This window comes from Penicillium cosmopolitanum (assembly GCF_028827165.1).
Source record: "Penicillium cosmopolitanum strain IBT 29677 chromosome Unknown utg000004l:1.0-4361866.0:1.0-4365735.0, whole genome shotgun sequence".
Lineage (NCBI taxonomy): Eukaryota > Fungi > Ascomycota > Eurotiomycetes > Eurotiales > Aspergillaceae > Penicillium > Penicillium cosmopolitanum.
In genome coordinates this window covers 698,613-721,719 of record NW_026622674.1, presented here as the reverse complement: position 1 = coordinate 721,719, position 23,107 = coordinate 698,613, and the positions used below count along the sequence as shown (strand labels likewise).

At 50.8% G+C, this 23,107-nt stretch overlaps 6 protein-coding genes across 6 annotated transcripts; 4 read left to right on the top strand and 2 right to left on the bottom strand.

Moving 5' to 3' along the window:
* Positions 1 to 232: 232 nt before the first annotated feature.
* Positions 233 to 1,375, top strand: N7509_001708 (C2H2-type zinc finger protein; the record flags this gene model as incomplete). Its single annotated transcript, XM_056626345.1, has 1 exon — positions 233 to 1,375. The coding sequence occupies one exon, from the start codon at positions 233 to 235 to the stop codon at positions 1,373 to 1,375; it is 1,143 nt and encodes a 380-aa protein (XP_056492140.1).
* A 1,885-nt stretch (positions 1,376 to 3,260) lies between these two features.
* On the top strand, positions 3,261 to 4,440 carry N7509_001707 (uncharacterized protein; the record flags this gene model as incomplete). Its single annotated transcript, XM_056626344.1, has 2 exons — positions 3,261 to 3,949; positions 4,095 to 4,440. 2 exons carry the CDS (start codon positions 3,261 to 3,263, stop codon positions 4,438 to 4,440), a joined length of 1,035 nt encoding a protein of 344 aa, XP_056492139.1.
* A 3,002-nt stretch (positions 4,441 to 7,442) lies between these two features.
* bro1 (putative signal transduction protein BroA) lies at positions 7,443 to 10,584 on the bottom strand (the record flags this gene model as incomplete). The annotated part of the gene is made up of 3 exons (XM_056626343.1): positions 7,443 to 8,582; positions 8,647 to 10,234; positions 10,307 to 10,584. The coding sequence occupies 3 exons, from the start codon at positions 10,582 to 10,584 to the stop codon at positions 7,443 to 7,445; spliced, it is 3,006 nt and encodes a 1,001-aa protein (XP_056492138.1).
* Positions 10,585 to 11,355: 771 nt separating this feature from the next.
* N7509_001705 (putative mitochondrial DnaJ chaperone (Mdj1)) lies at positions 11,356 to 13,147 on the bottom strand (the record flags this gene model as incomplete). The annotated part of the gene is made up of 3 exons (XM_056626342.1): positions 11,356 to 11,542; positions 11,616 to 12,862; positions 12,938 to 13,147. The coding sequence occupies 3 exons, from the start codon at positions 13,145 to 13,147 to the stop codon at positions 11,356 to 11,358; spliced, it is 1,644 nt and encodes a 547-aa protein (XP_056492137.1).
* Positions 13,148 to 14,585: 1,438 nt separating this feature from the next.
* Positions 14,586 to 18,040, top strand: N7509_001704 (ATPase AAA-type core; the record flags this gene model as incomplete). The annotated part of the gene is made up of 5 exons (XM_056626341.1): positions 14,586 to 15,003; positions 15,054 to 16,562; positions 16,627 to 17,529; positions 17,589 to 17,806; positions 17,882 to 18,040. The coding sequence occupies 5 exons, from the start codon at positions 14,586 to 14,588 to the stop codon at positions 18,038 to 18,040; spliced, it is 3,207 nt and encodes a 1,068-aa protein (XP_056492136.1).
* A 1,279-nt stretch (positions 18,041 to 19,319) lies between these two features.
* N7509_001703 (uncharacterized protein) lies at positions 19,320 to 22,525 on the top strand (the record flags this gene model as incomplete). The annotated part of the gene is made up of 2 exons (XM_056626340.1): positions 19,320 to 21,558; positions 21,783 to 22,525. The coding sequence occupies 2 exons, from the start codon at positions 19,320 to 19,322 to the stop codon at positions 22,523 to 22,525; spliced, it is 2,982 nt and encodes a 993-aa protein (XP_056492135.1).
* Positions 22,526 to 23,107: the final 582 nt, after the last annotated feature.

The window sequence follows — 23,107 nt, the reverse complement described above, 5'->3', positions numbered from 1 at the left end:
CTTGACTCCCCGGCCTACTTCCTTCACCTCGGCAATCTTTTTCTTCTTTATTTGCCTTTGGCACTTCCTCCAGATCTGTTTGACCCCCGGCTTTAAATCCGGTCTCGTCCCACTGCAGATTTCACATGCCGCCCCCGTCTCTTCAGTGGGTTTCTCCAATCTACTGAATCCTCAAGAATCAACCACTCCGACTTCTGCTCCCATTTCTCCTCACGGAGACTCGGATTCCTCCATGGCTTCTTCCGTCAGTCTACTGCCACCCCTCATGAAGGGTACGCGTCCCGCCAATGAGGAGGTGCGCCAGGATCTACCCCGGCCCTACAAGTGTCCCCTCTGCGACCGGGCTTTCCACCGGTTGGAGCACCAGACTCGTCACATTCGGACACACACCGGCGAGAAGCCTCATGCCTGCCAGTTCCCCGGTTGCACTAAGCGCTTCAGCCGTTCCGACGAACTCACTCGCCATTCGCGCATTCACAACAACCCCAACTCTCGGCGCAGCAACAAGGCTCAACATCTCGCCGCGGCCGCGGCCGCTGCTGCTGGTCAAGATGCTGCCATGGTCAACGCAGCAAACATGATGCCTCCTCCCAGCAAGCCTATCACCCGTTCTGCGCCAGTTTCCCAAGTTGGCTCTCCGGATGTGTCTCCCCCTCACTCCTTCTCCAACTACGCGAACCAAATGCGCTCTAACTTGGGTCCTTACTCGCGCAACAACGACCGTGCCTCCTCTGGAATGGACATCAACTTGCTGGCAACTGCAGCTTCTCAGGTCGAACGGGATGATCACCTGGGCTACCACTCCGGAAACCGTCATCAAATGTTCGGCTCGCGCCATCACACTGGCCGTGGCCTGCCTTCGCTCTCCGCCTACGCCATCTCGCAAAATATGACTCGTTCGCACTCTAACGAGGACGATGATAACTATGGCGGACACCGCGTAAAGCGTTCGCGACCCAACTCTCCCAACTCCACTGCCCCCTCGTCCCCAACCTTTTCTCACGATTCGCTCTCTCCTACTCCTGACCACACTCCTCTGGCAACCCCCGCACACTCGCCTCGCCTGCGTCCCCTAGGTGCCAACGAGCTTCACCTGCCTTCAATCCGCCACCTGTCCCTGCAACATACTCCCGCTCTGGCCCCCATGGAGCCACAACCTGAAGGACCCAATTACTATAGCCCCAGTCAGGGTCATATGGGTCCCACCATCTCCGACATCATGTCAAAACCCGATGGCACCCAGCGTAAGCTGCCAGTGCCGCAGGTGCCCAAGGTTGCCGTGCAGGACATGCTCAACCCGGCCAGCGGATTCACATCCATGTCGTCGTCAACGAACAACTCCGTCGCTGGAAACGACTTGGCCGAGCGGTTCTAAGAGGAAACCCTCCACCAAAAAAAAAAAGACAAAACACCACTCCCTTTTTCTCTTCTCTCTCACGTCTCCTCGAAATCTCCGTTATGCGCGCTACGAAACGATATAGACTTTGTGCATTTTCTTCCTGGATTGCAGGCATCAACGGTGTCGGATGGATCGGTTATTTTTCCTGTTCTTTTTTTTCATTTTCATTCTCATATTCCTGCGAAAGGCGCTGTAACCAATAGACGGATCGGGATATTTCTGTGGCTTCTTTCTCTTCTCCGAGTCCAAAATTTTGTCGTTCTGACTTGACCTTTACGATTCTCCTCTCCTGAGGCCTGTGGTCTCTTTTCCATTCTTGACCACTATCTTTACTATCTCTCTAATATTTGCTTACCCTTGAGGGAAATCAGAACCAAAAAAAATACTTTATAAACTACTCTTCCATCTTCTCTCTGTCTCCAACTGAGTATACTTCCGTCTTCCCCTCCATTTTGTCAATTAGGGTTCATCCGAATATCCATGAGTGGAGACTGCCGAACATTGGACGGAACCAGCAACGGAACGTCCCATACATGCAATTAGAATCACTGCAGTTAATTAATTAATTTACTACTAGTAGTACTAGTACTAGTACCACTACTATCTAGTCCAAGAATTCTTCAGTACTTATGACAACCAAGCCTCCCATCACAAAATCATGCCATCTCTCCACCCGACCCAGTCCACCCTATAGGATTGACCCTGCCCAGTCTTCACGCAAGAACCAACTACCTCAGCCCAACAATTACTTTTTAGTTAACTACTGCACCGCCCAAACGTTAGCCCCCATCGACCACCCCGCTCCCCCTCCAACGTTCCTAGCGCGAAAAAAAAAAGCCCTACATGTTTCAAGAACACATATTATTCTTTTCCCCTTCCCCCCTCCTTCTTTCCTTCTCTGTGAAATGATAGTCCAATGCTAGTCGACTTGCATTCCCCACTTCGTTCTTTACAATGGCCCGTTGACGCTTAACCATAATATACCGAGAGGAGGTACGATAACTACGAGTATCCACTGGCACTGGCCACACACTGGCCACCTGCACCGCACGGCACTGCACTGCACTGTACCCGGGCTAGGCCGGCAACTAATGTAAAATGTCATGCATGCTGACACTTTCAAGTTCGCAAAGATACGCGATTGCAGAGGATTTCGGTGATCATTTTCACGTTTTTTCAATCGTAGTTGGGGTTGGATTGGAAAGTGAGCGTTGAATATCCATGGATATAGACGAGTTTGTTTTCTTTTCCATATGTATGTGTATCATGGTTTCTTTTCAGTTTCTTCCTCTTCCTCGACTGCCAGTCTGCCTTGCTTGGATGTGTCTTGATATCACACCATCCACCATCCACCATCTATCCCCATCTTGCGCACGACGCTGTTCTCTATCATGGCTGTACCTGTTCCTTTCCCAAGAGTGGGATGTGTTCTAGACTTATGACGACGGTCTTGTAAGAGAGTCTGGAAGTGTCTGACGACTGAACTGCGTTGGATGGATGGCATTTCCCCGCGCCCATCGGCCGTGCGGAGTATATCGGAGCCTGCGCTTGAGCCCCAGCACGTCTTCGTCGTATCTGCTTTTTGCCTGTCCGTCTGACTGATGAAACAGACTAATCAACTCTTTGGCAGAACATTCAAGCAGATCATATTCTCTTCCCCACCCCACCACCCAACCGCGTCACAACAAGCAACGCTAGAAAAGAAATAAGCGAAAGCCGAAGGAGCAGGAGGGACTCGGAATAGCGGAGGAAGAAAGGAAGACAAAAAAGGAAGAAAGGAAAAAGCAAATAAAGCAGAAAAGCAGAGAAAAGGAAGGAAACGAAAGGGAAAAAAGACCCGCCTCGACGTCTCCGCTCCGGCATGCCGTCTTTCTCCCCCTCCATCCCAGCCTTGACTAGCGGCGACTCCTCGTCGATCTCATCGTTCGATACAAACACCGCCAGCAGCGAAGCCACCGGCTCAGCCCGAGAAGATGACTTCGGAGGCCCGGTAGGAAGGGAACCGCAGTCACGGCATCGTCAGCGTCAGCAGCAACATCAACATCAACGACAGCGCCAGAGTATCGACAGAGAGAGGGTGGCCGTGACAGTCACGTCGAATCTATCAGGGCCAGCGGGGTCTCGCGGTGGTACTAGAGCAGCACGGTCTGTGACATCGGGGTCGCATTCATCTTCGTCGTGGAGTATCGCTGCGCCATCCATATCTTCCGCCGTACCGTCGTTGCCTGCCACCCATAACGAGGACAGAGATGCAGATATAAATGTCGAGGGAAATGGACTAGGGCACGCAGCAGGTCACGGCGGAGATGCAGAGATTCCGGATCCCCGCATCTATACTTGTCTCTTCCATACGCTTGACTGCCACGAGTCCTTCGACGACGAGAATAACTGGACCACCCACGTTCTGAGTCACTTCCGCACACATCCACCCCCTCAAACGGCACGGTGCCCCCTCTGCCCAAATACAAAGTTCGTGGACGGTGATCCGAATCCTCTCTCTTCGCCGGTCTCAGGTCTAGACGATGAGGAGGAGGAGGAGGAGCAAGAAGTGTCGGAGGATGAGGCCGAGCATAAAAAAGAAACACCCTCATCTCCCCTCTCCTCCCGCCCGAACCTCAATCCGCCGCGTCGACTCAGGAACCGACGTCCGCCCCGACGGACCCTACACCCGAATCGATCATGAGATAGATCTCAGCCCCAACCAACACCAAAGCACAAGCACAGCCTGGCCCAGACTCCTCAACCACGTAGCCGCACACTACCGCACCGGCCAAACACTAGCAGGAAGCCGGGCCGATTTCGAGTTAATGCGATATCTGTACGGACGGCGTATTATCTCCGACGCCCAGTTCAAGGCTATGCAGCTTGCGCCTGCGCCGTCGAGTCCGGCTTATCATGCTTCGCAGGATGGGGTTAGGGCTAGTATTGGGTCTTCGGATGAACCGTATTGTGCGCCTTATAGTCGGAGGAGGGAGGAGAGGTTGAGGGGTCAGCAGAAGGGTCCTGGGGTTGGTGGTAGTGTTGGGGTTGGGGCTGTTTGAGTGGTGGCTGTGGTTGGTGAAGTAAAATTGTTGGATTGGATTGTTGTCGTTTGCTTTTGTCGTTTTGTCGTTTTGTCGATTTTGTCTGGTTGATATTCCCCCTGTTCGTATTCGTTTCGTTTCGTTTCGTTTCTCGTTCTCTTCTTCTTTGCACTTGTATAGGTTGTATGTTAGGGTCTTTTCGGTCGTGGTCGATTCGTAGATGCTGTATTACTGTATGTAGTTTGTCGTTTTATTCGTCTAGTCGTGTATCGAGAAGCATTTCAATCGCTGGAGATACTTGAATCTAAGTCGGTTTTGCAGGTTGTGTCGGGGGAGAAGTCTGTCTGCCTTTCAATTCGAAAGGGGCATGGCCTTGCACCGCATTTTTGCATGAGATCATACTGCCACGGTGGAATAGCCGGCTTCAATGTGATGACGGTTGTCATGAGTCTGCTGCTGCTGCTGCGTCGGGGGCGTATTCGATGGCAGTGTTGCCTTCAACAAGGGGGACAAATAGTAGTATAGCATGGCTGCACCGACCGAGGCTCAATCATGGCCACTAAGAAGCTCGATATACCGAGAACTAGTGGTATTAGGGAGGCGAGAAGCCAAGGATTGCGTATGGATGAAATCCGGAAGAAAATGAACAAACGTTGAGGTGGGAATGCCAGCCCGCCTCGAAATCGAGAAATCGATAGATCGAATTCCATCCCCCCTCCTCTCACCCCGCCATCTGTGGATCTCGCCGATTCGTGAACTCCACAGTGAGAGGCGGGTGAGTGATGAGTGATTGATGGGATGTCGAGTTTTTTGGTTTGATTGTTGTTAATCCACGAAAGGATTGTCGATTGAGTGTGTTTGTCATGGTAATTTGATTCGCTCCATGGCATGATTTGGTGCTTCTCCTTCTCTTCCTTCGAATGCTCACCTTTAACAACTGTGGGGTGAAAATTGGATGCCACACATGAGTGACCACACAGCAAGTTCAGAGTTACACGAAGAGAGTTAAGGGAACGGTTATCCTTGCCGTTGGAGCTTTTGGTGTCACCTCGGAGTGTTTCCTTTTATGACCTTGTCACTGTCCTTGGAGCTACTGGAGTTGAATAGTTGACTCCTTGACCGCATCGATATGTTGGTCATCACCCCCAGCACACTCATGCCGCAGCACATCACGGAGGTTCTGAATCGCAGGATCTAGTTTGCCTTGATATAAGGATGGAATAAGAAGAGAGCTTGGTAAGGTCCATTGGGAATAAACCTTGCCATGATTGCTGCGCGTTTGAAAGAGAGCCAAACTCTGCAGAATGTGACCACACATAAAACATGTCTTTTTGCTAATACCGAGATATGGGAAAGTTTGAGCTACACTGTCCTTGCTAATAAGATGGGTAACCATTCCCATTTCCATTCCCATTTCAGCATGGATCCATTTTTTCTTTCCCAGCAACTTCAAAATTGTTTGGTCTGCTTTGGTTCGCAATTGGGGGCACAACGATTTGTTCGGTGGAACTTGCTTCGCCTTGGCTCCGGGGACGAGCGTGATATTCACTCTCTGGAAACCTTGGATCTCGCGCGTTGCTTCCAAAAAGGTGGCATAGGCGTATTTAGGGCGACAAAGAAAGCCCAGCTCACGTGTTATTCATTTGACCTGCTTTTACGTTAAGAGTTGATTGAGTTCAGAGTAAAAAGTTGTGTTATAGCAAATATCGTCGACAATGGTAACCAAGGTTGTGGAAGAGACCCTTCCTGAGGAAAATTTCTTCAAAAGTGCGATCAACTTGTACATTTCCTTCTTTTTTACTACCAAACCGAGGAGCTGTGACGCATGATATCTAAGGCGTGGAGTATAGTATTCGCTGAGGAGTGCTTGGAGGCCCGGTAAAGACTCCATGTCAAGGGATTCTGGTATTGATGCTAGATTAGACTTCAACTTGAAGAGGGGATGGATTGATACCCGCAAATAAAAATTCCACGTATACCTCTGTTCGCAACTAGTTCTAGCCTCGCTACTTCCTCTAGGAGCTTGATGTCCTTCCCTTCCCATCTATCATTCCTCAATGCTAAAATATTTACCTCGTCATCGGTCTCTTGCATAGCTGTACAAGTTACATAGTGTGCATCCTTTTTGTAACAGAGTATCTCAGCCAGCCGATCTAGAAATCGCATCTTGACCGACTTCGTACCCTCCTCCGTCAAAGAAGCGGCAATGCTCGTCGAGGGCTGTTCATCGCCATCCATTTGCTCGTCCGAACTTTCCACATATTCCACCTCTCGTTCCACACCTGTTTCCAAAGGAGCACGTTGTTGATGCTTGGCTTGACAGATTGCAGCTAGGTTGTGATATCCGATTCTATTTCTGCTGGGAGATGCCAAGCACTAGCCTCTTGACTAGGTACCTGGGAAGATGGTTGGAGACATTCAACGCGTTTCATTTTGTCCTATGTCGTCAATTGTAAAGCTGTGTATAGATGATCCTCAAGTTACTTCCATGAAGAATGCTATAGAGGATACGCTTGTTGGGTAGCAGGTTTAAGTACGTCTCCCGGCCAAAAGGGCTGGTGGGGTCAATCGGATATTATGCATGGAAAGACATCGAAACCAAATCCCTGTGGCTGCGTGGCTTGGCTGGTAACTAACCTCATATGGGGCATCTCATTGGAGTGCATGCCGCATAGATGCGTTGTGATATTTTTTCGACGCAGCCTGGATCCTCATGATAAATGAGTTCCCACGTAACTTCAGGGGATATTTCTACCATAGAATCACGATATACTGATGACTATTTTGTATTCGCATTTGTCATGTACATAACAGCACAGGGGCTGCCTCAAGCTAAAAACGAGTAGAAGAGTAAACATCCACCCGCGGCCGCAATAGCTTTCCTCTAACGAGGAAAGATGATGCGTCGCAGGCTGAAGACAAAAATCAAACACGAGTGATATCATATCATAGCAAAGCTAACGCCGAGATATATGCCCTCTCCCCTCCAAATTGCCATTCCCATTTTCCCCTGTGGTGCCTCATTTCCACGCATTCAGTCCTGCCCATGGGTCATTCGATGCAGATGGCGGCTGAGACTGGGAAGGTGCCTTTTGGTGACCGTATGGCCGAGCCTGCGAGTAGCCGCCAGGCCCGGATGGGTAGACTCCGCCGGCCGAAGGAGGGTAGCTGGGTTGCTGTGGACGAGGAGGAGGTGGAGGGGGAATGTAGCCCTGGGGAGCCATGTAATGCTGTTGGGGGGCGGCTACAGCGGCAGAAGGAGCTGGGCTGGCGCTGGTGTAGCCACTGTATGGGGTAGGAGTTTGAGAGAAGTATTGTTGGTTCGGAGGCGGCGAGACAGGTGTCTGGTACGGGTATGCCATGGGGTTATATCCTTCTGAGAGAGGGGCGGCAGCTCCCTGTTGGAATGGCTGACCAGGCATGTACCCAGGATTGGCGCCCATGTATTGACCGTAAGGTGCCGGTGAATGCGAGAGAGGAACACCAGACGGAGGTGCCCCGGGCATGGTGGGCGGATAGCGTGGGGACATCTGGGGAGACGGACCAGTTGCTGAATATGAAGGAGCATGGACTGGCGGTGGAGGCGACTTGATCTTAGAGGGAGCCGGGGGAGCTGCAGCAGATCCAGTGGAAGGTGAGGTCGACGATTTGGGCTCCGTAGAAAGACGTTCCATCAGCTGTCGAAGCTTCTCCCGCTCACGATCCTCCTGCTCCGAAACGCCGCTTGCCTTGTCTCGCTCAATCTGGCTCAAGAGCTGTGCACCCTCGGACCGGCGGTTGCTGATAAAGGTCTCGACGTTCTTGCGCAGGCTATCGGCATTCTCGCCCATTTCCTTGTAGAAAGTCCGTGCCTGGACAATTCCGGACGAAAGGCCATTGTAAGCCTCATAGATCTTCTTGTATCGCGCCATGACCGAATTCCGTTGCCGAGTAATGCCCTCATATTTTGACTGCTCGGACTGGACTCGCTTGTCTTGGAGCAAATCGGCGTAGATTTTTGTCAATTCCTTCATCAGCGACGATTGTTTGTGGTTGGCCTGCAGGAGACGATTTTGATGCGGGCGGAATTTCTCGAGCTCTGCTTCGAAAAGTTGGGTCTCCTGGCCGGCAATTGACTTCTTATTCAAAATCAACACATTGGAGATGTCGTCAGTGTGAACCTAAGGGGTTTATTAGCGTCGTTTATGACACAAAATCCAAGTGAAATGTCAATATGCTACTTACCTTCTCTTTTAGATCCTTCAGTACTTGGGAGCGTTCTCGCTTAACAAGATTGAGCTTCTTCAAGATCTCCTCAACTTTGTTGATTTGGTCCGATACAGACATGCCGCCCTCGATGTTCACATCATCCAGGAGACTACCCTCGGCAGGACTGGACACGCCATTTTTGCCTTTGCCGTGCTTCGAACCAGCCTTGATCATGGCCCGTTGGAAAAGCACGTCGGCCTCGTCTGTCTCTCCAGCGGATCGCATCTGATCAAAGTCACTCTCGTACTGCCGGAATGTAGCCGAAAGCTGGGTGTCACTGGCACTAGCTTCGCTGATCGTATCCCGGTAAGCGCGAACATCTCCTCGGAGTGTAGTGTTGAGACGGCCACTGGGTTGCTGGCTCCAATCACCCCCGTACTTGGATCGCATCTTCTCACAAACGCTCTCTTCTAAATCGAGCTGTTTGGAACAACCATCCAGCGCGGCTTGAACCTCTGCTTTCCGATCCTGCAGGTCATCGAGGGCCTTATTGAATGGTTTATGTCCACCAAGCTCTGAGCACCAGCGGCGGAACTCTTCATCCACAGTCATCTCTTGATCCATGCCGCCTTTCAAGATGTTGAGACTACCTGGCAATTTCAGATAGTCAAGGCTAGCAGCCATCTCGCCATTGGCGGTCTCCACCTTTTCGGTTTCAGCTCGAATCAGCTTGGCCTTCTCTTCATCGTACAAACTAGCACTCTCTGTAATGGCCATGGGTACGAGCTTCTGGAATATATCAGGGCCAATGATTCGCTGGATATCCTGTCCTTGGTATAGCTCGCTGACTGGAATTGCCTTCGCAGCCGGCAGCTTGGCGACTGGCGAGAGTCCAGCCTCACTTGGGACTGGCTGGTGGTAGATGAAATCGTTGTCCTTGGTCATGGAGGTAAGTTGGTCCTCAACGTTTGCATGGTGATGCTTGATTTGATCCATGAGGGTACTTCCAGACTCCGCAGTGAGGTTGGATGTTGCCGGAGGGGACGAGGGGAATCCCTTGGCGCAACTGATCGCCGTAGCAGATTGTTTGTCGGCAAGCTGAAGTCGAGCAATTGCGATACCATGGGATCCACTCTCACTGTCTGCAATTGCCTGGAAGTAAGAGGCCACCGAGCCCATATGCGCCGTCTTGGCCTGCGCTACGACCGACCAAACCTTGTCAAAGACATTCTTGCTGACGAAGTCCTGCAATGTCTCCGCAGCCTGAGAATAGAGATAGGCAGCCTGACCGGCTAGTTTAGCAAGAAATCCTGGCTTCTTTCCGTCCGCTATTTGCTTCTCGAGGAACACTTCTTGGGCCTGAGCCAGTGTAATATGGATGAGGGTCTTGACGGTATCCCTGTTCAGATCGGTCGAGGGTGCATGAAGGAAGTTCTCGTTGATATAGGTAAACATTCCAGCTGATGCCTGGAAGGAGTGATATGCCGTCTTGAGCCCAGTATCCTCGGCGCGATTCTGATCGGCGGCATGGCAAGAGAGTACGGCGGAGATATTGAAGATGATGGAAGCTTTCTCGTAGGCCAGGGAATACTGTGAAGTAGGCTTATGGGTGAAGGCATCGTACCTAGAAGGAGTTCAAACAGTGGGTAAGCAATGAATCATAGTTGGAAGAAAGGCTAAATAGTCCAGATCGTACCATGTGAAGGAGATCTTGATATGGTTCTCATCGACGGGGAACCGAAGATCCAAGAGCTCTAGTTGGCCATAGTATCGATAAAGCAGATCACGACCTGTAGCACTGTCCTTTCCAGCTCCTCTCATATCCTGGCGAAGTCGGTTGAGGGTGTTACATTCTTGCGCGTAACGCTCGGGGTCCTCGCCGTAAGTCTGTCGGATGTAATCCTTGAGGGGCTGGATCCAATCGATCTCGTTGGTCTGCTTCAGCGGACACGAGAGCATAGGTGACTGAACCATGGTAGCGGAATGGTTGTCAGGAGCCAGCTGCTCCCATCCACTAGCGATAGCTGAGAGTGTATAGGAACCAGGGGGGAGGCTGTTGATTCAACGGTGCCTTGAGGGGATCGGATGGCTGTGTGGGGTAAAGGGAAGGCGGAAGGTCGGCGCCTGATGGTCGCTAATCGCTGGGTCAATGACGTCGGCTTCACGGTGATTAAAGGCAGCAATCAAATTCAACTGCGCGCAGAGAGGGGGGACAAGGACAAGTGAACAAGGACAAGGGAGAAAAGGAGGAGGGGTGGAAGCCGGCGCGCGGTGGAAGGTGACAGGTGGGATGTGATGACCGTGACGGGTGAGTCGGGGGGGGCGCCAACCACAGGGCCCAGCCAGATCACTGCCCAGCCCCGATAGGCACAGGTGGAATGGAATGAGAGCTAGGAAATCTGTACTAGTGCATATTAGAAGAATATGCCAATCATTGTTTCTACGAAAGGCTGGCCTGATTTAATTTATCCATAGATCTCAAAGCGATCATGATCTAACAAGCTATTCTAGACTACCCTCCAAAAGGGGTTATGGTATCCTTTTAGCAGTGTCTATATTCTAATTCTAATACTAAGGAGTAGAGAGCTTGGTGATAACCTAACACAAAGTAATAATAATACAAGGCGTCTGCCCCATCCTCCAAGCAGAACAAGGCCTCCCCCGAGCTCGCCGGCGCTATGACATTGAAAGTAAATACAACCCAAGATGAAGGTAGATAGAAGTACATGGAACATTTACATTAGCTCAGCTCGATTTCTTTGAGTCGTCCTTGCCGGATTCTTTCTTGTCGCCCTCTTTGGCGTCTCTCGCATCCTTTGCATCCTTTGCGCCCTTGGGCTCGGTCTTCGAAGCGTCAGAGTTCTTCTCCGTCAGCTTATGCCAGACAGACTTCAGGAACCCTTCATTCTTCGATGATTCTTCGGTAGATCCGCTAGTCGACGGAGGGTTGGTCCAGATGTTAGCATTGTGATCAAGCTCGGTATTCAAAACTGCTGGAAACTTACCTGTCTTTGCTGAAGTTCATGGTCCGTCGAGCCGTTTTGTCGTCCATCTCATCCGCAAGAACCTCGAGAATGGTTCGCTGGTTGCCGCTCAGGTATTTGGGCATAGCAACCTTGAATTCTACCTTCAAATCACCAGTAGGCTGGACGCGCATGCGACTGCTACCGATCTTCTTCATACCCATTCCCGTCAAAGTGATTCGATCGCCGGTACCGGTACCAGTAGCGACCCTGACCTTAACCTCCTTGTCGAGAGTAGGAATGGTGACTTCACCACCAAGCAGTGCGGTGGTGAGCGGAAGAGAGGCGGTATAGAGAATGTCATCACCAGAACGGCTGAAGCGGTGGTCGGGAGCAACACGAATGGTAACATAGAGATCACCACGTTGGGTGCGAGCTCCAGCAGCCGCGGCGGCTCCAGTAGGAGGAGCATCACCTTCTCCGGTAACCCTCATTCGCATACCATTGTCCACACCAGCAGGAATATCAACCTTGATGGTCTTTCGTTCCCTTATAACACCGTTTCCATTGCAGGTACCGCACTCAGAACCCCGAGGAACGGTCATACCGACACCCCCACAGGAATCACAGGTTGCCGCAACTTGGAAACCACCTTGCATGATATGAACTCGGGTTCCGGTACCATTGCACTGGCGGCACTGGGATCGTTTCGCACCAGACTTCAGACCATCGCCGGAACAGGTTCCACACTGGGTAAGAGGCGTGACGGGAATTTCTTTGGATGTGCCCTTCGCCGCATCCATAAAAGAAATGTTGCTTTGTACTTCAATGTCCTCGCCCACAAGAATCTGCTCCTGGAACGGGTTGCGGCGACCACGAGGGCCGCGACGAGCGCCTCCAGTAAAGGCACCGAAGAGATCCTCGAAATTGATATCCTGTGCAAATCCACCTCCAAATCCACCGCCTCCGAAGCCCCCACCAAATCCATGGAAACCACCTGCTCCAGCGAAGGGATTGCCTCCACTTGGGTCGAAGCCGCCGTTTTGATCAAAAGCCGCGGAACCGAATCGATCGTAATTCTCTCGCTTCTTAGCGTCAGACAGCAATTCGTAGGCTGATTGGGCCGCGGCAAATTTGTCCTTCGCGTCTGCTTCCTTGTTGGTATCGGGATGGTATTTCTTGGCCATGCCATAGTAGGCCTTTTTGATGTCGCCGGCAGAGGCCGTCTTGTCCACGCCGAGGGTTTTGTAGGGGTCGGCGATCGAGAGTGGCGCGGTAGAGTGGAAGGTCTGTAACCGATTAGATTTCTAACCAAAAAAATTGGCAGGTATAGGATGCCTATTGAGATCGCAAAGGCCACTTACCCGAACGGAGAAAACATTTGAAGATTTTGGGGTGTAGACTCCCTCCCGGAGGCGTCTGGCAGGCGATGGGGATGCCGCGACATTATAACCACGCTTCTGACCGGCCGAGCAGAGAGTAGGTGTCGTTTTCTGCTTCGAGCATTGTGATGGTGCCCGCAGGAGGCGCGCGAAGAGACCCGCGGCCTTGGGGAATGCCGCGGATGGGTTCATGGATAGTAATACCCGGGAAGTGGTTGGATGATTGTCGTCGCGACTGTTTTTCGGCGATATGAATGTTTGTAAACGAGTGGACAAGGAGCGAAGATGAGAGGGTGAACGGCAAAACCTGATTGACGCCAATGACCTTTACAATTGTTGCTCGGTGGTCGCGAAGAAGCTTCTCGTCGGAGAAGATTTGAATCACGTGGATGCGCTATTCCTGATGAGGAGATGATGTAATAACCGAAGTGCCGGGGAAGTATGGAAGTATAGGATTACAGATGGGAATAGCTTGACAATTGCCATCTGGAAAAGAGTATCTACTTATGTTGGAAAAGACTAGATGCTATTAAATGGTCTGACAATTTGTGAAATATTATTTCGGTTCTATAGAACATCATTCACCTTTACAAAAAACGTAGCCTATTGTTCTAGATCTTCATTCGGCTATTTGCGGCAGAACTAGCTTCCATACCTAGAACTATATCTTAACATGTCAGATTCAACTCGAGAGAGGCTTGACGCATTCTCTTCAAGTTCGAGTATGAGTATGAATATCGTACTAATTGATCACTTTATTTTCGTTATTGTTTTCCGCGGAAAGAGGATCAAAAGGAATTGCGGCAAATGAAGATCTCATTAATGTCTTCAAACAACTACTACCTTGTAATTCGAAGGAAAAAGCATGTTTTTGTCTTGCTAATAGCGATAACTCTTCAACAGCGGCTCTACAACTATTTCAACAAAGGTTGCTACTAGATAGGAAAATTACCGGCCACTTAGAATAATCGTAACCCTCTCTGGTCCAATGCGGGGCGTATGCTGGAAGTATTCTTCTCATGGGAAAATTATGACGAAGCACGTATTTCAAGACAGTTTTAGTTGAAAATTGTAATGATGAGATTGAGCCTATCATGAATCCAAATATGATAAAACGACAAACAAGCTTCATTCAGTTTCACTCAGATGAATAGTAATCCACTGGTTGACTGTGTTGTGCTACCAAAATTCAACGAGGAATTGGGTTGGCTTGTTCTACCAGTAGGGAGAACAGTCTAAAAAAGACAAGACCTAGCCTCTAGGAGAGTTGTCCTATCAAAAAGGACTCTGCAGGCCGGGTTCCCGGGTGGTCAAATGGGTCGCGTGGGCTCATCAAGATAAGATCTTTAGGGCTGCCAGAAGCTTCCCCGAGGTCGAAAATGGAAGGCGGAAGCATCGGACAATGGTTCTACCGTCGCCGACGAGGTGAGCCAAGCACGAGCAGCCTGGGACCGAGCTCCGAAGACGGACCACCAGCTCTTTTCCACCTCACACTCCTCCTCCTCCTTACCCCCTCATATCCCCTGGAAGCTCGGCGACGGGTAGTTCGAGCTAATCCTTTGTACCTTACCCCCCTCCCCATCCGTATCCGCCACACCACCGACCGTTCCCCGCCAGAGATTCGAATAGAATGCTCCGCGGCCAGACCCTCCCCTGGAGAGCTGCGCTCCACCAAACACCTCGTCCTTTGCTCCGTCGAACGATTCTCTCCATCCCAAGGAACAATGCGACTCTCCGGTCATCGCCATTCTTGAACCGGGCTGGCCGATCTCCTCTCTCCGCTCCCCGCACGTTCTCCTCAAGCTCAATTGTCCGGAGAGAGAAGCCTCCATCAAACGACCCTAAGGACGATCTCGACCAGAAAACGGAGGATGAGCCGAATAAGGAATCTCGGGATGCTAAGGATGCCGATAAAAGCCCTGAGTCACGGAAGAAGTCGACAGACCAGACAGGTTCCGCACGGAAAAAGGACCGAACGGCCAATGACAAGGAACAACGTGGGTTAGAGGAAGATGCTAAGAAGGAAGCCAATGCATCGGATGGCAAGGGTGATGCGAACAAATCTCCATCTCCCATTCCCCGACCAGCGGCCAGGCAGACTCTAAGCCCAGTTCTGCAAGCGGTGGTGGTTCTGGAAATGACGACGGTGGAAAGAAAGGAAAGAAGGGCTCTGGAGACAAGGCTCTACAGAAACCCGCGGTTCCAGATGTATACCCTCAAGTTATGGCGATTCCAATTGCCAAGCGTCCCTTGTTCCCCGGTTTTTACAAGGCAATCACTATCCGAGACCCGAACGTTGCCGCTGCTATTCAAGATATGATGAAGCGCGGTCAACCTTATGTGGGTGCCTTTTTGTTCAAGGATGATAATGCGGATGGCGATGTTATTGAGAACATGGATGACGTTTATGAGACCGGTGTGTTTGCCCAGATTACTGCAGCGTATCCACTCCGTGGAGAGGCTTCTGGTGTGACGGCTGTGCTATATCCCCATCGACGTATCAAAATCTCAGAATTGCTCCCACCTACAACTCCGAAGAAAGAAAGCGAAACACCGGAGAATGAAACTGAGAAGAAGGGCGATGTTGTGGCTAGTTTTGAGGAAGGGGCCCCGGAAAATTCGCCCAAGTATCACTACGAGCCCACTTCTTTCCTCCGGAAGTACCCCGTCAGTCTTGTTAACGTCGAGAATCTTGCGGAGGAGCCATTTGATAAGAAGAGCCCGATTATTCGCGCAGTCACCAGTGAGATCGTGAATGTGTGCAAGGAGATTGCCACCTTGAACCCTTTGTTCCGCGACCAGATCTCAGCCTTCTACACCGACCAGTTTCCTGGAAACTTGAGTGACGAGCCCGCTAAACTCGCAGATTTTGCTGCCGCGGTTTCAGCGGGTGAGCTCAAGGAGATGCAAGAAGTCCTCGAGACCATGGACGTTGAAGAACGTCTTCCAAAGGCACTCGTTGTTCTGAAGAAGGAGTTGATGAACGCTCAGCTACAGTCTAAGATCACCAAAGACGTTGAGGCTAAGATCCAAAAGCGCCAACGTGAGTATTGGCTCATGGAGCAAATGAAGGGAATCAAACGTGAACTTGGTATTGAGTCAGATGGCAAGGAGAAGCTAGTAGAGAAGTTCAAGGAGAAGGCAGAGAAGCTGGCCATGCCTGAGGCCGTTAAGAAGGTCTTCGAGGAGGAACTCAACAAATTGGCCCACCTTGAACCTGCTGCATCGGAGTTCAACGTTACTCGCAACTACTTGGACTGGCTGACTCAGATCCCCTGGGGCCAGAAGAGCGTTGAGAACTTTGGAATTAAGAATGCAGTGACTGTTTTGGACGAGGATCACTATGGTTTGAAGGATGTGAAGGACCGAATCCTTGAATTCATTGCTGTCGGCAAACTGCGCGGAACCGTGGAAGGAAAGATTCTCTGCTTCGTTGGTCCCCCGGGTGTTGGAAAGACTAGTATTGGCAAGTCTATTGCCCGTGCCCTGAACCGACAATATTACCGCTTCTCCGTGGGTGGTTTGACAGATGTTGCCGAGATCAAGGGTCACCGACGTACCTATGTCGGTGCTCTTCCTGGCCGCATCATTCAAGCGCTGAAGAAGTGTCAAACCGAGAACCCCCCTGATTCTCATTGATGAAATTGACAAGATTGGCCGTGGCCACCAAGGCGACCCTTCTTCTGCCTTGCTGGAACTGCTTGACCCTGAACAAAACTCCTCCTTCTTGGATCACTACATGGATGTCCCAGTGGACCTATCTAAGGTCCTTTTCGTCTGCACAGCCAACCTCACTGACACCATTCCTCGGCCATTGCTGGATCGAATGGAGCTCATTGAGCTTTCCGGTTATGTTGCAGACGAAAAGATGGCGATTGCTAAGCGCTACCTTGCGCCAGCCGCCAAGGAACTCACTGGTTTGGACAATGTCAACGTCAACCTTCAGGAAGAGGCTATTGAGGAGTTAATCAAATCATACTGCCGGGAGAGTGGTGTTCGCAACCTGAAGAAGCAAATTGAGAAGGTCTACCGCAAGGCAGCATTCAAGATTATTCAGGACCTGGGCGAGGAGGCTCTCCCCGAGGAGGATGCCCTCACTGAGGAAGGCAAGGTTGCCCAAGCAGAAGACAAGGAACATGAGTCCTCTGACCCTGCCCAAGCGCCGATCGAACCCGAGAAGTCTACTACTGAAACTCCTCGCCGGGGCCTTAAGGTTCCCGACGAAGTAACACTCGATATTGGCAAAGAATCCTTGAAGGACTATGTTGGACCTCCGGTATTCACTGCCGATCGCCTGTACGACCAGTTCCCTCCTGGTGTCACCATGGGTCTCGCATGGACCAGCATGGGCGGAGCGGCGCTCTATGTTGAGTGTATCCTAGAAAGTGTTCTGAACCACCGGTCCCGGCCGGGACTTGATATTACCGGAAACTTGCAAAATGTTATGAAGGAGTCGACACACATCGCTTACTCGTTTGCCAAATCCCTCATGGTTAAGCAATTCCCCGAGAACGAATTCTTCGAGAAGGCCAAGGTTCATCTTCACTGCCCTGAAGGGGCTGTTCCCAAGGATGGTATGTTTACTCGTAACTCTCCGGCTTTCCCCCGCAACATGCTAATTAATGATCTACAGGTCCCTCGGCTGGTATCACAATGGCCAGCTCGCTCCTTTCTCTCGCCCTGAACCACTCCCTCGACCCGACCGTGGCCATGACTGGAGAGTTGACGGTGACCGGCAAGGTGATGCGCATTGGTGGACTGCGAGAGAAAACTGTTGCTGCTCGCCGGGCTGGTGCTAGCAAGATTATCTTCCCTGCGGACAACTTGTCTGACTGGTTGGAGTTGCCTGCGGTAAGTTTTGAATCACCCAATCACCCACTCGGTCTATCATCTCCGGAATATCAAACTAATAATATTCTTGTATAGAACATCAAGGATGGTATTGAGGGCCACCCCGTTTCTTGGTACTCCCAGGTCTTTGACATTCTCTTCTCCGACTTGGATCATGAGGGTGCTCGCCAGATCTGGCAGAAGGCACTGACCAAGCCGGAGGGCAAGAAGGCCGAGCACGAGGGTGATGAGTGAAATGTCTTTATGGATGTCGAGGATTTCCTCCTCCGGTACATATGTGTGAATTATTTCTGTACAGGTTCTTATTATGTCTTCTTTGTTTGTTTGTTTTATTTTGACCGTTATGGGATGTATATGGCGTCTTATCATTCCATGGAATGCATGGACTGGAGTTGCGGGTAGACGCGTGTTTTGATTAGCATTGAGCCCCCAAGTCCAAAATTTCACTCCACTCTCATGAGTTGCCGAAGCAGTGCTGCTCAAGTTTCAAGTTCCGTTTGCATGTGTGCTCTCTTGTCCCGAAAGAGCAGATAGATCCACCCACTATGAGTCCGAGGTAGTCCATGTAACAAAGAGGTATAATACTAGTATATGCTACTCTATAGTATACTACAGAGTAGACTACTGGTAGTAAATAGTTCTAGATCCTTCTACCAATTTCATGTAGTATACTACTAGTACTTTATATTGTTGCCCAGCCGATCTTCGTTGAGCCTCCCAATCAGGCATGAGTTGTCAGGCCGCAACGCATTCTGTTGGCTTTGGATTTTATTTTATATTTTTTATCTGTGCGCGCGTTGGATGAATCATATCCTTGTTCTTGTTTTTTTCCTTTTCTATTTTATTTTTACCGATTTTCTCCCTTGACTCTTTTATATTTTTTGGCTTGCCTCCTGCTGGCTCTTCTGATTGATCCCCTGCAGAGTCCTTTTGCTCCGGAGCGCTGTGAGACATCAGGCCTTGCAGTGGATCAACGCACTATCTCATCCCACCAGCAACATTTATTGCCTGCTGCGAATTGAATCTCTGCCAGTGTTGGATGCTTTCGAGAGCAGTCAGAGATCCTTGACCGAGTTCTCTGACCGACTTCTCTCGTCTGCACCGCCTTTCCCCATGCTCATATTGTCACGGACCAGCCCTCCCAGCCACCGCGCCTATTGCAGCCCGACGTTGTGTGACACGTTTGAATCTTGACCTTGCCCTTGACCTTGCCCGGACCTCAACGGAAGTCTCTATCCCTCGTTGAATTGACAGGGGAGTCTTGAAATTTCAAGGGGGACACGTCCCAAATCTACCAAAGTGACTCACAGGGAGCTTTGGGGATCAGAAAGAAAGCTCTGTGGGTTGTCACAGGCTACGCCAAATCTTTTTTTTTTTTTAATTCTCATTTCCGCCACTAGGAGCCCCTCGAATTTTGGCTCAATTCTTATGGCCAGCGGAGTTTCCACCAGGGTGTTCGAGTCTTTACTTGGACGACAGAATCAGCAGCAGCAACAGCAACAGGTGGTGCCGTATGGCCATCTCTCTTGCCAACAACAACTGTAGCCCGACGCGGCTGGGTCTAGTCCCCGAAGCAAAAGTGTCGAAGAAGCAGAGCATGTGGCATAAATTAGGTCTGCGAAGATGGCTGGGCCGCGACGATCGAGATTCTTCCGACAATGACTCTTCCTCCCCCCACAACAACCACAATAACAACAACCACAACCGCGCTGCCTCGGTGGATAGCAACCCGCGCTCCAGACAGGACAACTTGACCCGTCGACTGTCTCGCCGCGTAGGGGTTGGTCTACCCCGATCGACACCTTTCAAACGATCGATTCCCGAACGTCCAGACCGTCTAGCACCCGAACATGAACAGCGTCGCGCCCAGTCCGCCGACCGGAGTAGCCCCTCGAACGCCCGATCTCAGTCTCCACTACCACCAACGGGCCCACGACTGTCCGCACCAGAGGTTCAGTGGCTCGGCCCGACACCTACTACCATGGTTGACGAATCCCCGGACGATTTCGATCCCTTTGCATCTCCCGAACCCCTCGAACCCCTCGAGCTCGTCGAAACAGAGGAACCAAATGAAGATACCAGTCTCTATGCCGACTGGGAAGGAGACCTGACAACCGATCCCCCTGAGGTGGAGGCGCCGGCGCCAGACACAATCGATATGGATCTGGATAACCGATGGATCCTCAATCTGAGTATGCACTTTCGGGATCGTTCAGAAAGGGAGAAGTTCTTTATCACCTACGTCGAAAATCCCTACCAATGGCGACGAGTGACAATTTCGTGCGATTACCGTGGGGCAGAGCCCGATTCACTGGAAGCTGATCTGAAGGGACTCCGATATCAGCGGGACAAAAGCGTTCGGATTTACGAGTCACTCCGTGATTCCCTTGCTGACATCCAGTTCTACGATACTGTGACGAATCTGAAGGTTGAAACTAGCGATGGCCGTCTCCACGTTCACGTCACGGAGGACGTAAACGAAATCATTCCCTACCCTCCCATTTCCAGCATCGGCCATCTCGCAGGCGCTCGATGCATTCCAGAAACCCACCTCCACTTCGATGCGCATCTTTCCGGTTTTGTTTATAAAGTACAACAGGGTGGACATAATTTTATCAAGAAGGAAATTCCTGGCCCCGACACCGTCGATGAATTTCTTTATGAGATCAATGCTCTTCACGCCCTGGTCGGTTCGCCCAATGTGATTCAAGTGGGAGGCATTGTGGTGGATGAACACCACCAGAAGGTCAAGGGGCTCCTCATTAGCTACGCTGAACGAGGTGCCCTGGTCGACATCCTGTACGATCAGCGTGGTCGCATTGCCTTTGCTAGGCGGGAGCGGTGGGCCAAAGAAATTGTCCAGGGTTTATGCGAGATTCACGAGTCCGGCTACGTCCAAGGCGATTTCACTCTGTCAAATATTGTGGTGGACGCGGAGGATAAGGCCTTTATTATCGACATAAATCGCAGGGGCTGCCCTGTTGGATGGGAACCCCCCGAGATTGCTCAGAAAATTGAGAGCAACCAACGGATCTCGATGTACATTGGCGTCAAGACAGACCTCTACCAACTCGGCATGACCTTGTGGGCATTGGCAATGCAAGAAGATGAGCCTGAGCGACAACCTCGTCCATTATTCCTTGGCTTTGATGTGGACGTGCCAGATTACTATCGACGAATAGTCGATATCTGTCTGAGCCCAATGCCTCGACACAGAATATCCGCCAAAGAACTACTCTCGTTCTTTCCCACACATCTATTTCCTCGACCAGACCACCGATTTCCATGCGCCACCTCGGCAATGTCCCACCTTCCCAAAAGCAATCTTGTCGATCCCCAGCGCACGAGAACCACACCCAATCCCAATCTATTCACCCCTGTCTCCCCATTGAAGTATTCGAGTGAGCAGGATATCGATCTTTCTCCGCCCCTATTCCACGACCACCCTGGCCAGGGCAAAAGATCGACCGTCACACTAGCTGATTCCAATGACGGAGTCGCTTTTCCATCTCGACATTCATCCGCGTCCACTCTCAACCACCATGAATCCAATGGTCTGGACGGCGGGTGTTGGAATGAAGATTCCCACTCTTCATTCCGGGAACCAGCTTCGGAATTGCCAACTGATCATCAAATACAAACCGCTGTACCATCTGCGTGGGAAAATACAGTTGGTCACGGCTTTGGTCCAATGGAAACGGAGCCCCAGCCACAACTCTGGGAATCACACACCGAATCAGAGGAATCGACCGGTGGGTGCCAATTACCCCTGCCAACGATGGAGAAGCGATTCGGCCCATTCCTCTAGAGTCTTCGTACCACTCTTCCAATGCTACAGCGGCGAGCGAGCCACTATCTAATGGGCTTGGTTTCATCCATGATGAGGAACCCCAATCGACTCCCACCGATATAAAGAATGCGCCTCTTGTGCGAACACATGAGCTTCCTGAATCATCAGCATCCCTTTTTCTCTCAGCTTTGCCTATCAATCCAGCTCTCTCCAAGCGCAAGTCGTTTCCTCCGGATGTTAGCAGCATTCGCCAAAGTGAGGACAGCTCCGCTCAGTCCAACCCTTCTCATAATCAATTGGCATTCCTGCTTGCCGATTCTCAACTCCCAATCAACCCAGCCGTGGCTCGCCCCGTCCCCTTACTTGTCTCTACCAAGTCAGCGACCCCAGAGTCTTCGATACTACATCCTAAGCAGGCCATGATTGCTCCTCATGGGCTGGAAATCCCTCTTTCGGAGTCTCGGCTGCCAATCAATCCAGCAATAGGTATATCGAAGCGCAAATCCTTCCCCCCGGCCTCGCTATCCGATCGGAATTCTGGAATACACTTCGCTCAACCTAGAATCGTTTCTGAGCGACTGGTATCATTCCTGTCTGAATCTCGATTGCCCATCAACCCTGCTCTGAGAATCCCTGGACCCCATACCATTCTCCCGGCCTCGGAGGATAAACCACACCCCGGATTACGACCAGCACGACCACCTATTCACTCCCGCCCGATGCCATCTCTATCCGAATCTATATTACCTATCAACCCCGCCCTGAGTATTCCTGAATACAAGACCACTCCTTCGGTGTCAGAGAACAAACCATCCCCCGGGCTACGACCAGCACGACCCTCCATCCAACGCCGACTGGCACCATCTTTGTCCGAATCGCAATTGCCCATCAATCCCGCGTTTAGAGAACACCTCGTCAATCTCTTCTAAATTCCGTCCAAGCGTTCAAGCGCCAGGCTTACTTCCCAGAAGCCTTTTTTCCGACAACAATACACCCAGATTCGTTTTTATCTGAAATCACCCCATTGCTTTGGGAGTACACGCTCGATACCCCTTCGTTTCTTGATTGTACATTCAACCCGCGTCATTGTCGCGTTCAAGCTCTGCTTTTCAAGGCATATGCGCCGCCCATGGCGCAAGCCGGCGAACATTTGGCGTCCCAACAAAAGTCTTTGTTATTCTTTTTTGCATTCTTCTGGCGGACTTTGATCTGAACACTGTTTTAATGCTACTTTTTGTGTCTTTTTTTGCCCCTTTTTAGCCATCTCTTATGTGTGTTCTCGATTTGATCGGTTGTTTGTTCCACTTTTTACATACTGGAGGCTTTGACTATTTGGCGTTTCATGAGGGCTCTTTGAATGTATTTGATCACTAGCTCTCTTTTTTTTTGGCTAACATGTCTGTATTATTCCAATTGATTTCTTGCAATGCAACCACTGATGAACTCTGGAATTCTGGGCACTCTGGCCCATATCATGCCCAGTTCTTCTTTTCAAGACTATTCTGTCTAGA